The sequence below is a fragment of the Acromyrmex echinatior genome, chromosome 17 (assembly GCF_024713525.1).
Source record: "Acromyrmex echinatior isolate Ae372 chromosome 17, ASM2471352v2, whole genome shotgun sequence".
Taxonomy (NCBI): domain Eukaryota; kingdom Metazoa; phylum Arthropoda; class Insecta; order Hymenoptera; family Formicidae; genus Acromyrmex; species Acromyrmex echinatior.
In genome coordinates, this window is record NC_141868.1 from 6646818 (window position 1) to 6664478 (window position 17661).

Sequence of the window (17661 nt, forward strand, 5' to 3'; positions counted from 1 at the left end):
TATTAAATCTGATCGCGCGTGAGCCGTTGTTCTCTCATCGCTTTAGAATATTGCTTCTGAATACGACATTGCGGTGCGAATGCGACTTCAGATTTTTCTCCTGTGTCCGTCCTTCTCTCTTACAATCTATATTATACAAACATCATTCGCTTGAACAAACAAATAAATCAATAAATAAATATATTCATTTAAACAGCGGTTAATGTATTCGAATGTGAACATAGATTGTCAATTTAAATGTTGAATAACAATTGATAACGTTAATATAATTTGTGATAATATATAAAAATTATATATATATATATATATATATATATATATATACACACACATTTATATATATTTTTATAGGAATATGTAAAAATAATATACTTTGAAAGATATGGAGATGAAATGAATTTCATGTAACGTAATATCTGGAATTTGAAAAAATCGAGAGACGTAAAGATCTTAATTTCCATCGACATCAGAACAATCCCACGTGCGAAAAAGGCAGTATAATTTGTTCAAGTTCCGCCGCGGGTTAAATTCTTACGCGGCGGAGTGTTCATTTTATACTATTCTACAAACCCTGCCCTGCCTTATCTTCATTAGTAGCTACACACTTTATACTTCAACATCGTTCAATTAATCTCGTTATCCATATAATTCTGAAATATATGATCTTATTCGTAAACTTTTGTTCTCGGCTCTAATCTATAATTATATATATATATATATATATATCTCTCTATTTTTTGTTAGAATAATCCACGAGAGATACGCGATTCGTCCTCTCTCTCTTTCTCTCTCTCTCTCTCTCTATCTTCTAGTTTCTAAAATAATTATATCACTATACGTGAGAACGCCCGAGTTAGTGTATCGTCAGGTAATAATAGCGTTTGAAAGGTAGATTTTGCCCGAATGCCGCGTAGCTTTACGGGATTTACTTTCTGTTCATCGAAACATGCTTAAAACTACATCTAAGGCCCATCTCTATCAATGTAGATTAACTTTAATCTCGGTTTAACTCAGCAAACAAAACTGTTAATAACATAATTATTAAATTTAATGAAAGCAAGGACTCCACAAATTTGAACTGATAAAAAATAATAATAACTGTGGGAGTTAACGCAATTATTAGTGCGATTATTTTATATTTATTCAGTTTATTACATAAACCTTGATTTGATTTCAATAAGCGCAATACAATAGAATAATATAATAGAAAATTATAATTAACATAATTGTTAATTATAATTTCTCAACAATATAACTGTTAATATAATATATAACAGTTATGTAATATGTAAAAGTTATATATATTATATATTGTTGAGTGAGAAATTATATAACAGTTATGTTACCATTAATGTGATGTTTTGCTGGGAATTTAGTCTTTATCTTTTTCTAATTCTTAGAACTAGAAAAAGATAAAAAGTAAGTTAAACCGAGATTAAAGTTAATCTACAGATTTTTGGTAGAACTGGACATAAGTTGAGAGATTCGTACACGCACGTGTGTGTTTGTGTGTGTGTGTGTGTGTGTTGTGTACATAGAGGTAACACAGCGCGTAATTGTAATTAAATACATACATGCCCGTTTCTGCCAATGTAGAGTAACTTTAATCTTGGTTCAACACTCTTCATCTTTTTCTAATGCCCTTTTCTACCAATGTAGATTAACTTTAATCTTCATTCAACTTACTCTTCATTCTTTTTTTATTCTTAGAACTAGAAAAAGATGAAGAATTTAGTTAAACCAAGATTACAGTTACTCTAATTAAACTATATTGGTAGAAGTGGATGTAATTCTTAGAAAAAAAGATGAAGAGTTGAAAAGAGAGATTAAAATTAAATTATATTGGTGGAATTGGGTCATAGAGGACTATCACAAATAAGTATATCACTAAGTATCTCGCAAACAGAAGACATTCGATGAATAGATCCTTTTTCGACTCGACTCGAGTCTATGCAGGCTGACATGAGGACGAACGCGAGGTCGTGTCCTTGGAGGAGAAAAAACGAATGAGGGAAGGAAGAAGTATGTGGTGGAGTTCCGAGGAACCTGGTCACCCGCTGCATGATTATGGCACTATGGGGGAGGATGAGTTGAGTAGAGTAGTCATTGGACGGTGAAGCACAGAATTAGCATCGCTAGACAGTCGTTTCCCGGTCCACGTGAATGTACTCCACGAAACCGGGCGGCTGTTGTCAGGACGCCGCTCCCAGAAGCGTCTCCTCAGTCGGTGCACGTCGCGGCTTCTTGCTCTTTTTCGGACCCTTATAGTGAAGTCTCTTTGTACGAGCTTTGGATCTAGAAGAAACAAAACGTAAGATGAAAGAAAGAGTGTTCTATATTTGGTTGGTGTATAAAAATACGTTATATTTCTGTAATTATATTCACGCTAGATTAAAATCTGACTGCTTCTATATATTTTCAACGTTATATAAAATTCGCATCTAACAAATATTACATATCTTTTTTGAAAAATAATTATGCTTTCTTTACAACATTTATTCTGTAATAAAATTATTAAGATATAAGACCTGTTCTTTTTAGCTGAATCTCTTTTATCTTTCTTCCTTTTTCCTCCACATTGGAAGAAAAAGAAAAGGTAAACCGTATAAGAACTTTAGCTAAAAAGAATATTTACAGTGTATTTAAATGTGTGAATAGAAATATTTTATATTTCATGTCAAAATGTGCTATGCAAAATAAAGTGTAAAATATCTCGTAAACTATTGATTTTTTTATATTTCTACTTTAATACTTTTATATGCAGAAAAATGAGAGAAATCATATTATGTAAAAAATATAATATAATCATAATTCTATTTAATGGCGATTTTTTAAAAAAGGCATGGACGTTTAATGAAATTAAACAGCCATTTTTTAAAAAAGGCAATTATTTTCCTATATGACATTAAAAAATTAATTTTTCAAAAATTAATTTTATCATTATTTTTCCTTCTTTAAACCATATAACTTTATCCGAAACATATTTTTTATTCGTCCTTACGCTGCGAAATATATAAAAAGTATTAAGTGGGATACTCAATAAATAAGTTATGTAATAATTTTGTTAGTTTCTAGAATTAAAAAATCTGGAAAAACGCAAAGATTGGAACTTAATAACTCCAGCAGCCAAAGATGAACCTAGTCTTTTAGTCTCAATCAATGAAGAATACAATAGAGAGCAGTAATAATCTTTACATCGCTAAGTAATGAAGATTCACTTGCTTTAAATTTCCTCTACAGCTACTTAGAAGTTTAACAAGTCTAGCAGCTAAAGATGAGCTCAGCTTTTTAATCTCAATCAACGAAGAGTACAATGGAGAAGAGTAATAATCTTTACATCTAAGTAATGAAGACTTATTTGCTTCAACTTTATTCTGCAGCTACTATGTAATGGCTTTATTGTTCAGTATAATGACTAATGGGATCTAAGGGATTTTTTCTTACTTTTCAGACTTCGAGTTACCTGCTAATAAGAATAGTGAATAGGCACGCGAAGGCAGTGACAATTCCAGCGACGCCAGCGACGACGAGCCATATAGTGGGCGGGAGCAGTCCGAGCAACCGTGCGCCGTTCCCGCAGTTGGCCTCGTCGTGACCGGACGGGCAGTGCGCGTGGCCGTCGCACCAGAGACTAGCGGCAATGCACGCACCCAGCTCGGGGCACTTGTGCGGGCAGTCGCCGATGTACGACGGCATGCCGTTCGTCTCGTTCTCGATCACTCCGCCAGGGATTCTTTCCGGGAGACGCAGCTGCCGGCGTAGCGCCGCGCGACTCTTGGAGATCTCCAGCCAAGAGGCGGCTGCCTGGCCGGATTCCCGCGCCACAAAGTCCAGCAATAATGCGGGTGGCCTCGGTGGACCTGGCCACTTACCTTCCTCTGTCGGGCCCAACCATTCCTGCGAGAACACGTGCACGGTGAACTCGCGGGCGCCCGGTTCCGCCGGACACACCACCTTCAGCAACTTCGGTGGCCAGCCAGAATAGAGAAGGATGCGATTGGTGGTCGGACACTTGATCTGATCGCCGCTGACGCCGCTGCCGGTACCGCTGACGCCGCCAAACGTCTCGGGACCGGTGAACGGTGGTGGTTCCAACGGCAGAAACCAACCCCAGGTCAGGACGAAGAGTGACCGGTTCTCGTGCGCCTCCACCAGCCACGGGAGACCTTCGCAATAGATGTCCGGTCTCGACAGCGGGGGATTGACGAATCTCAGTTCGCCACCCTCGCCACGGATACGCTGCTTCCGCGGACACTCCGGCACGCGGATGAGCTCGAAGCTGGCGTAGAAAAAGAGTGTCTCAAAGTCCTCGTGGGGCGCTTGTTGGTCCACCAAAAAAGTTATCTCTAGCGCACGACCGGAGGTAATGTATGTAAGCGGCAAGTGTGACGTATTGTCGCATAGACACGTTCGGGGTAGCTTCACATCTCGCCACGGCGACTCGTAAATGACCAGACGCGCTTCCCTGGATCCCACTTCCTGAACGCAGCGCGGTTTACCAGTGTGTGGGTCCGAATCGCTCGTGCACATGGTAGACTCGCCCAGACTGACGTTATGCAGCGTCAAACGGACTCGCTCTCCGCTTCCAGCTTCCACACGATACCTGCATAGACGAGAGACATGGTAATCAGAGTCAGAATACATATTCATGATTCCCAGTGAAATCAATTCAGATTGCATAGACGAGGGAGAAAGCTACTATGGCACTAGAATCTTGGATTCATGTTTGCTTAGAAACTCTTTGTTTTTCTAGCGACTGTCAGTTGATTGCTACTTGTGAGAAATTCGATCCCGTCTTTACCTGCAATCCAATTTGCTGGCACCACCCCGGCCGAATAGACGTACGTCGCGCGGTGACATTATTTCGCCGACGTGCACCTTGCGCCATATTCGACTGCAAACACCATCGCCCCAGGGCTCGCCGGTTTGAACGGTGGAGACGAACTCGTATCGCGCCTGGAAGGAGAAAGAGAATCAGCAAACTATATGAATTCAGTGTATTGAGTTCACTCTTATTGATACATTTTGGTAAACAGAGTTTTATTTAAACTTCCAACCCGATCGAAATTTTTCTCAGAATTATTTACACGAAATGAAATACTTCTGAAACACACTGAGAAGTCTACATCACTTCAATCGATACCAATAAAATATTAAGTTATATCGGTGTTACAATTTCGTACTTGATTCAACTGTTATGTAATATCATATGTTATTACACTTATATTGTTGAATGCGAAATTATATCTAATATTAATGTCATGTTACTTTTAACAAATCTGGTAGAAAAATAATATTGATTTTCTGTATTATTATTAAGAGCAGCTGTATAATTTCATTAAAAAATGATCAAAATTTAAATTAAAAAAAAATATTTTAAAGCCTGAAATCTCTACTTTTTAATAGTTAGTTATATTTTTTGAGTTTATGTGAATTTGATAATTTTTACATATAGAAAACTACCAGCTGAAAAAAATGGAAAATTTTCTTCTTACTTTATAGGTCTGTCACGTGCCCAAAAATTGAGAAAATTTTTTACTATCTAACGTGAGAGTTTGAAGTTTTTTCCCTACAAAATCTTTTTTAATTATGTTCCTACGAGTTTTTGTTCCTAAGTTACTCGCGAATTAAGTAAAAGGAGCATTCTGACTTTATGATTGTTCATAACTTCGTTAAAAATCATTACATCGCAATAAAAAAATATAGATTCTTAGTTGAAACTTTGCTCTGTCAAATGGTATAATCGCAAATATTGTACAATATTGGAAAACGAAACCACCATTTTATAATATGGAAAACCGACATTATTTTTCTATTTTACCGACCCAATAATTGTAAGAAATTTTCTAAAACGAACGTTATAAATTATTCAGAAATTTTGAAAAATTCTGTTTATATAAAAATTCCGAGAAAATACATGAAAAACTGAGAAAAATTTTCACAAGAAAATGGCTCTTACAGAGAAAAAGCAATAGATTGAATCGAACTATTTAATCAAGCATCTAATTAAACCAAAGACAACGGTTACGTTTGCATCATGCACTTAGGTCCCGATCTATACCCTAATTCAACCTTCAATTATTTAGGCCCATTGCTATAAACACTTGGTGACCTGACCTGGCTTTAGGTCATGTCTTTTTAGTGACCTGATCTAAAATAGGCCACTTGTTGTAAACGCGCATTATCCGACCTAATTTTTTAAGACTTACTAAAACGGTTAATTTTTTCACTAAAATAATGGCATACAACAACTAAAGGCGTAAACGGTGCTTACGCCTTTAGTTGTTGTGTGTCATTATCTCAGCGAGAAAATTAATTGTTTACGATAGAAACAGTTAGTTAGGCTAGATACAGGGCGTGTATAGGTCTCGGTGTAAATGTGGCCAATGGGAATCCAAGCAGAACAAGTCACGATAATGTGAAATTGACATTAAAATGATTGAAAAATGATTTTTAATGATTTCGAGTCATTTTAATATCATTTTGATATCATATAATAACTTGAGATTATCATTTTGATATCATATAATAACTTCTGCTTGGAGAGACTTCAAGAAGTTCAGATAGATCCCTGATACTGAAAAAAAATCATGTCACAATGATGAAATCATGTAATTAAAACATATAAATCACGTAACGGATTTCCAGATCATTAAGTGATTTTTTTTTAAATGATGTAATTTGAAAAATCACATGATATTATAAATAATTCCATCTATCATGTGATTTTATAGTTATTGAATTTTAAAGATTTGAATGATAGAAATAGAAGAAAAGAAGAAACATATCATCATGTGACTTTTTAAAATAATAATTTTGAATTTAATTTTAAAATCATGTACTGATTTTTGAAACAATTCATTACGTAATTGACATGATTTCATCATGCAATTGTGTGACATGATTTTTTTTATTAAAGATACAGCATCCTATAAATAGAGTATACTCACGTGGAAGTTAATCGGATGAAGAGCGGTACCCAGAACAGTTTCCATGCTCAGCGTCAGGCTCGGCGCGGTCGTCAGGTAGCTCTCCTCCTCGGTACACGGCCTGGTGCTCCTGGTGACATTCCGAAGAGCCGCATGGGCACACAATTTGGGCGTGTCATCGCACAGTGTGGCCATCGGCTGACCCGTTCTCGGCGCGCCGTCCCAGAAGACGAGTTTAACCGCGCACACTGACGCCGCGGAGATGTCTGGGGTCAACTGTCCGGCGGTCGCGTTGTTGTTCTCGCCGTTACCAGTGAGATCACGCTGGGAATAGGACGAGAAGTATATCCATACACGGTCACCGATCGCACCCTTGATGTTCCACGTGCAGTTGGAGCCGGGAGGTAACGCGTGAAGAGGTGCGCGTATCGTACCGCTGCGCTTACTACCGACGCCGGTACCGTTGACGAAAAAGTGGCAGCCTTGCGGACCCTTGGCGTAATCCAGACCGTCCGAGTCGACGTAGATCACACGTAGCTCGAGCTCGAGTCGCAGGGATGACGCGCCCAGCGGTATCGCGACCGGCGAGCTGCGGAACTCCACCTGCATGGCGGGTCCACGTGCGGTCACCTGCGGCAGTGGACCTCCGCAATACACCAAGAGGATCGGGTCTTCCGTCCGCGGGCCGTCACGGAAGATCAGACGGTCCCGGTCCGGGGAACAATCCTGCCAGACACTGAGGCTGGTGTTGACAGTGGCGCTGAGACCAACTGGACCGGTAGATGTGCTCTTGACGGATATCATGGCATGCTTGCAGGTGGGAACCTCCTTCTGGCGCACGGTGATCAGGCAACTCGCGTTGCGCGGATACTCGCCAGGATAGTTCGGGCTCTGCAGCCGGCATTGTTTCAGGTGACATTCGTAGAAGTTACGGGAACAGTAGGTGCCCGGCACTGGGGAACCCCGCTCGATTGGCAGTTCCGGTTTGCCCAGTCGGGCGACTGCTTCATTACGCGCGACGAAGCGATAACGGAGACGAAACTCGAAAGGCACCGCGGACGGTGCGTGGAACAGTCGTATAGAGGCAGTGACTGTACTGGTTTCACTAATCAAACATTAATCAAACAATAAATCATTAATGATAATTATTAATCATTAAAACTCGACCGGGTGGAAATATATATATGAAATGTATAATATTCCAGAAAACATTAAGGTCATATCTTGTGTAGACATCTAAAAGATATCTCTTTAAAGATATCTTCAAGACATTTCTAGAAGATATCTAAGAAAATTTTATTAAAGATATCTTTGTAGAACTTCTGAAAGACGTCTATAGACATCTTAAAGATATATGCTCTGTCTTGAAAGATACCTATTAGACATATGTCTAATAGATATCTTTTAGATGTCTTCAAGACTTGTCTAAAAGACAATCTTTTAATCTTTTTAATATCTTTATAAATAAAAGACATATTATAAAAATGACACAATATTGTGATTGACGCGACACGTGTCGTATCACAATATTTTTAATAATTCATTTATATTTGAAACATATATATGTTTAATTTGTATTCTAAACATTCAAAATATTCCGTATATATTTTGAAGAATATTCATAGTATAAATATTAATGAAAGGTTTAGAATATTTATAATTATCATTGATAATAAAAAGCTCTTTAAATTTGCAGGATTGAAACCGAGTGATCTGCAGTATCTGCAGTACATCTTCTTTTAATCAGAGGTGAAAACTGAAGACTCGTAGTTATGTATGATGTACGCTAAAGAGTGAACTCGAGAGAGAGAGAGAGAGAAAGAGAGAGAAAGAGAATACCTATAATAAGACGCACGACCCTCGCTGACGCCGCACCACGAGCCGCCAGTGAAGTGTCTACCGAGTTCAGCGAGCTGGAGTGAACCCTCGGGACAGCTGGTGAAGTAGTTGTCAGCATTCGCGTCTACGCGACCAACGCTGAACGCGTCCCACAGCAGTTGGACCAGTTCGCCGTAGCCCTGACCAGCCGCGGTGAACGTCAGATGACAGAGAAACGGCAGACGTTCCTCGGCTGGCCTGGGCAGGTCCAGCTTGTACGTGTGGCCCTCGCGGCCGTGATACGTGCGGTTGCACGGTGTGCACATCGTCGGCTCATCGCTGCCATCACCACAGTCATCCTCGCCGTTGCAGTAAGCGTCGATCGGCACACAGCGGCCGTCTCGGCACGTCAACTCGGCCAACCCACAAGTGCCACCACCAATGCCGCTGCCGATGATGCTGACACCACCACCGCCACCACCGCTGCTGCCGCTGCCACCACCCCCGCCGCCTGTACCACCCCCGACGCCGCCGCCGTTCGACGCGTCAGCGATCAGCAGCAGCAGCAACAACGAGACGATACGACGTGCTGATCGGAAATACTGCCGTCTGTTATTGTTGTTGTTGTCGGATCCTCCTCCGGCATCAGCTATCTCCTGTCAACGAGAAACATATGTCTGTGAAGGGGTTTTATCTATTTATAGTTTTATATTTGTAGTTTTATATTTAATATATTTGGAAATAACGATTTTGCTAAAATATTTAACAATTTAATTAGTATATATCTACAAATTTAACTAGATACAGATCTAAACAGATCTTTTTATTTGGATTATTAAAATAATTATATAGGATGATTAAACTGGTTGCCAGACTGTTTATTTTGCAGCTCTATACTTAGCTAAATTTGCAGATACTTTAGTAAAATTGTTCTTTCCGTGTGTATTTAATATTTAATATTTAATTATTTATAATTTATTTATATATGTATATATAGAAAAAATGATTTTACTAAGAAAGTATCTAAAATATAATTAAATACAGATCTGAAAATAATTTTATTTGGGCTATTAAAATAATTATGTCGAGCATTTAAACTCATGGTTGCTCGAATGTTAAAACTGTTTATATTGTTAATGTTTAAGCGTTCTACCTAATTATTTTGGCCCAGCAAAATTATGTTCATCTAGCTAAATTTTTAAATTAGCAAAACTGTTTTTTCCGCGTATTATTTTAGTATTTAATAACATTAAACAATTACCCGGGAAAAAAATGTTATATATATGGACATATTTTATATATAATTATACATAATCGTATATAAAATATGTCAATTTTTTATATAATTATATATGAAACATTTTTTCCCGAGTATTTACAATTTATTTATGTAAACACAAAAATTAAATGAGTAGATAGATTAAAAAACCGAGCAAAGGAAAAATTTTAATTTAAACTAGTATATTATCTCACATTTATTCACAATTAACTAATATTCGATGCTATAAAAACCTGTGTGTTTTTAATGAATTGTGAATAAATGTGAGATAATGTACTAGTTTAAATTAAAATCTTTCCTTTACTCGTTTTTTTTTACCTATCTACTCATTTAATTTTTGCGTTTGCAATATCGAGTGGATTTTACGTCTTTTCTTATTTTATTTATTTATGTAATATTTATAAAAATGATAAAATCACACGAAATTTGGAGAACTAATTTAAGTCTAATTTAAGTAAGTTTCTCTGGAACAATTCTTAATAATGTACCGCGACAATATGTACAGGAGTGTTCTACGAGTGTTCTACTCCGCGGACCACGGGCTAATCACATTAGCGTCAGCCCGCGTCTGAAGCAAGTCGGAGATTTAAATCGATCGGCTAGACGTAAGAAGTGTATCGGGACGCCGCGTCGTAAACACCTGTTTCGACGAACGTCCTAAACATCCACGCACACGATCACGCTAATTCAATTCCACTCAACGTTACGTTCATCATAATATCTACAAATTATATTGAGGAATACCGAGATACAATCGGATCAACGACAGGGGCCAAATTGGACGCACTCGATCAATTTTTACCATAATAATTCGCCAGCGAAACGAGCATATCACAGTGACAATTCCGACGTTGCAATTCGGATGTTGGCTTCGGATGAAGGCAGCATGACTGGCTCGAGACGACGAGATGAACGGGAGTAACAGAGAAGAGAAGAGGACTAAAGTTATGAATCGCGATCGGCAGTGATCGTCGGCACCGACAACGGCATCCTCGTGGGCTCGATTGTGAACGACGACGACCACGGTACAGCCTCCCGGAGAAGAGAGTGTGACGACGGAGGGAACCCCGCCTACGCGCCACCACCGCCGCCGCCACCGCCGCCGTTGCCGCCGCCGCCGCCGTTGTCGTTGCCGCACTCACGAGGAGCGCCGCCACCCACTACTCGCTGTGCACACCCCGGAGGTCGATGCGCAACTGCACGCTACCCATATACCATCCCTAGAGGGAAGCCAGTTACATCGCGCGCCGCCGCTGCAGGCCATGTACACCGAGGCAGGGGTGAACAGAACGGGGGCTGAGCTCTCCATGCTGGCGGAATGAGAGCTGGTGCCTTGCCTGCCTGGCCACTAGGCGCCTCAATGCATCGATCGGCTTCTCGCTCTCTCACTCATCGGCCCATCCTCATTCTCTCTCTCTCTCTCTCTCTCTCTCTCTCTCTCTCTCGTTGTCTCTGTCTTTCTGTCCATACACCCAAAAGTCACTGAGAGTTGTAATGGGAGGAGAGAAGAAGAAGAAGAAAAAGAAGAAGTTGCAGGATCTCCACGAGGGTCTCTATGGATCTATCAATTGGGATCGTACGATCGTAAATGTTAATAGGAGTAGCGAGCTGCTCTCCTCTTCTCCTGAAAAAAGATAAAACGGAAACCTCTCGAGGTTTCGGAAATGTAGATTTGTGGGTAAACTTATTTGAGTTACGACAGCGACATTCGCTGCCCGCAGACTGTAATCTCGCTGTGGCGTTTCCTCGGATTTCACTTATCGGAATTTTTTCGCCCTAGTAACCGCCCTCCAGGTTCGGTTAAGCATCATCGACCGTATTTCAAGGAAAATATGCTATTCCCTTTTGGATCGAATCCATGATGACAGATATAAGCGAGCTGAATTTACATAATGTCCCTTATCAGAACGCTTCTCGATTGCTAGGGATGGTTAACCGATTTTCGAGTGGAAATGGAAAGCACTTTGTTTTCAGTCGATGATACTGCATGTATATGTCCGGGAAAAAATGTTATATAAATGGACATATTTTATATATAATTATATATAATTATATATAAACTATGTTTACTCAATTTTTTATATAATTATATACAAAACATTTTTTCCCGGGTTTATAATAGAATATATATATATATATATATGTATAAATAATATAAATTATATATAACATATACACAGGAACGCACGAAAAGTTATAATATTAATTAGGCACCTTATTAAACATTATTAAAAATTTTTGTTTAAAAATTGATTTGATGTAAATTACCTCTTGTTTGAAAAATTCTATAAATTTATATATATTGTCGGTAATTAATAAGTAACAGGTAAAAGAATCGAGATAAATAAAACAAATGTAGGCGTCTAATATTTTTGGTCAATTATTTTTAACAATTTAAAAAATGGATTTATATTTGATGTAAATTACCTCTTGTTTGAAGTATTCTTTAAATTTATGTATGATTTTGATAATCAATATAAGTATAAGAGAATCCAGATAAATGAAACAAATGTCTAATATTTTTGGCCAAAGCTGTTTTTAAACTTAGTAATCAGTTCTGTGCCAATTTTGTTAAAAATAAATGTGTTATATCTAAACTAATGATACGACATTTCATGTCCCATGATGGACTTGTATATCATATACACATATATTTGTACATTTATGTACATATGAATAATGTATGTATGTTCTTTTATTACACAATGCACACATATAATTCAAAAGGCATGAAATGCCAAGTATATTATGGAACTGCAACAATTATGTGAAAGAGAAAAGCTATAAACATATCTAACTGGAATAATGAATTTTTTCGAATAAGTATAATATTTTTATAGCAATGATTATTTATATTCTATTAATTAAAACCAATTTATCAAAAAGTAAAAATTATGTAAATTATTACTTTAATCATTTTATCAAAAAATAAGAATCATATTAATTTTACTGTATGCATTGATATCATTGATGCATTGTATAAACGACATGATATAAATTAATGTATTCGTTGCAGAGATATGTTATATTAAAATTTGCATTTATTTATATATAGATGAGTAAGAGGATTTCACCGTTGCATCCCTCTTTTCAACCTGCTGTCCGCGAGGTCGTCAACTGTCGAGACTCTTGACGTCGGTATATAGGGCGTTCCACTTAACTCGGGTATCTCTTGGGTATCTTCTGGTATCATCCCTGAAATCATTTCGTTTGAAAAGACAGATATCGTGATTGTTGAAATTATTCTAAGAGGATGGATCATCCATATTTGCTTCCAAGGAACATTTCCAAGTAGAGCGACAAATTATGATAATGTTAAAATGAATTCTGAATCCTAATTGATCGAAAAACGACTTTTAATAATTATTTTGGAATCATTTTCACATCATTTTGATGTTATAATGATTTTTTGTTTTCTTTGGGTCAATGCTGTACGTATCATATTGATTGACGGAAAAGTAATTCGTTGTATTAAACTTTCTGTATTAAGTTAAAAGAAATTCTTTATAAAATGGAATTTATAAAATGGAAAACAGATTGAAGAGACCTGAATAGAACAAGTTAAAATGACATTAAAATAAACCGTAAATGATTGAAAAGTGACTTTCAGTAATCATTAATTTTGAAGTCATTTCAACATTATGTCTTCTGTTCTGTTTCGAAATGTTTTCTAGAAACAGAAAAGTATCGATTTCCTTTCGCTTTGAGAAAAAATTATGTACAATAATATATAATATTAAATAATATAGGTAATAATGTATATATTAGGTGTTGGAATTAATTCGTAGCGTTTTTAATGAAAGAATGTTATTTATTTCACATGAGCATTAAAAAATACATTAATGAAAGTACTTCCCATCACTTGTAAAACGCTACGAATTAATTCCAACACCTAATAAATTATATATATTATTTAATATTATATATTAAGTAACGCAAAAATTACAATCTTGATTTTCTTATAATACAGAGTGCTTTCCAGCAAGAGACACAGATGACAGTGTAATACAATGAATTAAAGACTCTACAATAGTCTGAGCACAAGCGACTTTGTTAAAATTCTACGATTGAGAGAAAAGTATATATACTTTTTCTTCCCAAAGAAACATACAAAAAGAAAAAATCAAAATAACTATTCTAATTCTTGATGTATAATATAATAAATATTCATATTCTTAACTTATAAATATCATTTTGAAAAAAAAGTCATTTTGACTTTCTCTGAATTGACTTGATGTATTTCTTGGGTTGTATATATATATATATATATATATATATATATATATATATATACAAAACCTAAGAAATACATCAAGTCAATTTAGAGAAAGTCAAAATGACTTTTATATATATATAAAAGTCACATATATGTCAATATATATATATTGGGTCATCTAAAAAGTATCCGCGGTACTTTGTCACTAGATATGACCATCAACACACATTTAGTGACAAAAAACCGCGGATACTTTTTAGATGACCCAATATATTATAAAATATATATATATATACTATCTCACTCTAGCTTATGTTATCTCACTCTACAATCTTAATTACAGTTATAGAATGAGACAGATGTAAGTTAAAGTGAGGTATAGTATATATGTACACAGAGAAGAAGTAAATAATATATACATCTTCCTCTCTCAAGATTTTAACAAAATCGTTCGTGGTCAGACTCCGTTATAAGATTTCTACAGTGAATCATTACATCCTTGATGTTTGTCAATGTTAAACAAAGATGAAACGTTCTCTTAATTGCTGGAGAGATCAATTAATTTCTTTCTCATACATTTCTCCGCGAGGATACAATATAAGGCCTGTTCTTTTTGGCTGAACTTTTGCAGTTCATCTTTCTTCTTTTTTCCTCCTAAAGAAAAAAGGAAGAAATATGAACCGCTGCAAAAGTTCAATTAAAAAGAATAGGCCTATGGAGAAGGCAGATAACTTTGGATGAGAGAGATCGAGTTAGATGGAGCATCCTATAGTCAATTTTTTTCTCTCCAGGAGGAAAGAAGAGGAAGAAAGATGAACTGCAAAAGTTCAGCTAAAAAGAACAGGCCTACTATGTTACAGGATGCCGCATTCACTCTCTTCCCTCGACTCTCCAGGAAATCGATTGTGTATCGTGAAACGAGATGAAAAGTACAATTGTGAGTAAATTAATTAAAATATTTACAATTTTATTGGTAAGCACCTAGTAAATTTGCTTACTTTTATAATTTCTATCTTGTCTCTCAAAATATGCAATCAACTTCCAGGTCTCTCCGATATTCTCGAGCTTCTCAGATTCGAGTCACGGAGAGGATCGTACTCGTATCGCCGAAGCGAAGCGTGTCGAGGACGTCGTCGTCGTCGCTCGACAACGTTTCGCTGCTCCTAATATATACATATGTGCAGCCACCGGCGCGTGCATCGCACAGCCTCCTCGACGATGGCTATCGAACGGGGTGCACACCCTTTTCCATCTCTCTCTCTCTCTCTCTCTCTCTCTCTCTCTCTCTCTCTCTCTCTTTCTCTTTCTCCTTTTTTCCGTCCCTTTTTTCCTCTTTCCATCTTTCTGTCCTGCCCGCTATTATCTTCTGGAGAGTGTATACAAAGAGATCGGTGATAACTTTCTTATCGCGTTATCAGCATTAACGGCGGTCGCCGTTCCCTTTCTTCTTTCGAGCGGTTATCGATCTGAGGCGCGCCGTGCGCTCATTATCTCCGCTTATTACAAACGGTTCATCGTCCGCGCGATGTACGCTGCCGCGCTAATTAAGAATATCTAATCCCCACGAAACGCGGTCACGGGGTAAATCCGATGGCGGCGTGAACGCGCGAGCGTGCGGTAAACAGCCGCGCGTTCACGTCTATAATTGGATGAGAGGTATCTCGCCATTCTCGCCGTGTTGAGGCATGCGAGATAATCCACTTCTGCGGGAAAGAATATCGAAAGCGTGAAATTATGAGAAATTACAAAATCCCGAGGGATGAAAGTTTCCCTCGCAAGAATATATACGTTACGTTCGGTCGCGGAACAAAAGTTCGTAACGCTACTTCATTTGTATCTTGTTTACATGTTTAGAAAAAAATGGCAATCGAGAGAGCGAAGTTTTGGTCCTAAAAATCTTTTTTTTTTTAATACACAACTGCAAAAAATTGATTTAACTTTAATACATATTTCTTTAAATAAGAAATACTGCTTTTCTTTTAGAAATCTATCGTTCTTCTTTGTTATTCATTGAATAGACACACTGAGAAAAAAAATAAAAAAATAATTTGCGAGATGTTTATTTCACTGAAATAAATTTTTACTTAAAATACGGTGAAATAAAATTTTATTCCTAGCAAATAAAAATTTTTGCAAAACTATAGATCTATTTTATCTTTTTATAATTAATGACATACATATTTCATAGAAATGTATACTTCGTCATCAAATTTTTTAAATCGATATTGATAGATAAATATTGAAGAAAACTTCAGATTAATATTTACTTGCGAATATTTTGATTTTTTTCTCAGTGTATTTGTGTGTATAATTACATGCATGTATTGAAAGGGAGAAAGGAGGGAGATGCTATTGAGTGATGAATGCATCGTCGGAGACGTTGAGATGCGGGCTCACCTAGTTATGCCATCGGCATAACGCAGATAAATTCATCGTTCCACTATTCTAATTCAAGTGCCGGGATATCCTTAAATAGCGATATCTATTTACGGGCATTGCAAATCGAAGTCTCTCCTTTGCGAAAATGTGATTTCATTTAATCGAATAATACAATTCGATGTGATTTAATCGTCTCGTCAACAATAAATGAATTTTTAATAAAATAGCTCGAAATCTATCCTTCTTGTTTATAGATTACTTTATATTCTATATTTAAATATCCAAAATGCCTTTTGAAAGATTGACAAGTTCACTTCAAGGATCAAAAAGCATAGAAAAAAATAGCAAGCTCAGTCCTCCGGATTGAAGATTGAAAGTGCGGTTTATATTACCTTCTCGTACAAAATTGCTGTAACAAACAAACTTTTAGCAAACAAAATAAATAGGACTCATTGAAAAGATCAAGACCTTTTAGAAGCTACACATCACTACGAAGTAGTAGTACTGCAATTTCTGATGATCGAAAGTCCATTAAAAAAATTAAAAAGAGATTTATTCTAAAAATTTAGAATGATGCGTGTATAGCTATGTAAAGCTCGTGTCACATTATTTGAATTAGAGATTAGAATTTGATTTGAGCTAGATAATTTTAATTTTAATCTGTTTTGTTCTTATTGGCTGTACTCTAATTCTCAATCTCCAATGCGTAATGTAACATGGATTTAAACGGTAGATTCATAGCAGATTTCGGATTCGATCTTTATATGTATATGGAGATTGATTCATTTGTTCATTTCTACTTAATCTACTAATATAGATTAACTTTAATCTCGGTTTAACTTACTTTTTATCATTAAAAGTAATAAAAAAGGCTCTGTACTAATAAACAAAAGGTAGTATAAAAAAAAGGGCAAAGAGCCAATAACGTATAAAAGAATTATAATTTAGATAAGCAAACCTAATACAAAACAATTAAAATACAATAAAATAAAACAAACGTTTCAACTCCAATTGAGTCATTTTCAATGCAATCTTACAAT

The 17661-nt window shown here is 36.6% G+C and overlaps 1 protein-coding gene and 1 long non-coding RNA gene across 2 annotated transcripts; one reads left to right on the forward strand and one right to left on the reverse strand.

Moving 5' to 3' along the window:
* Positions 1–1942: 1942 nt before the first annotated feature.
* Positions 1943–10928, reverse strand: LOC105145301 (uncharacterized). Its single transcript, XM_087414962.1, has 6 exons — positions 10829–10928; positions 8769–9403; positions 6951–8034; positions 4802–4956; positions 3464–4603; positions 1943–2295 (listed from the first exon to the last, which is right to left on the reverse strand). Exons 1-6 carry the CDS (start codon positions 10829–10831, stop codon positions 2193–2195), a joined length of 3120 nt encoding a protein of 1039 aa, XP_087271088.1. The 5' UTR covers positions 10832–10928; the 3' UTR covers positions 1943–2192.
* A 3691-nt stretch (positions 10929–14619) lies between these two features.
* Positions 14620–17632, forward strand: LOC147906936 (uncharacterized). The gene is made up of 2 exons (XR_015547891.1): positions 14620–15179; positions 15288–17632. It is a non-coding gene; the product is annotated as an uncharacterized LOC147906936 (long non-coding RNA).
* The last annotated feature ends 29 nt before the right edge of the window (positions 17633–17661 follow it).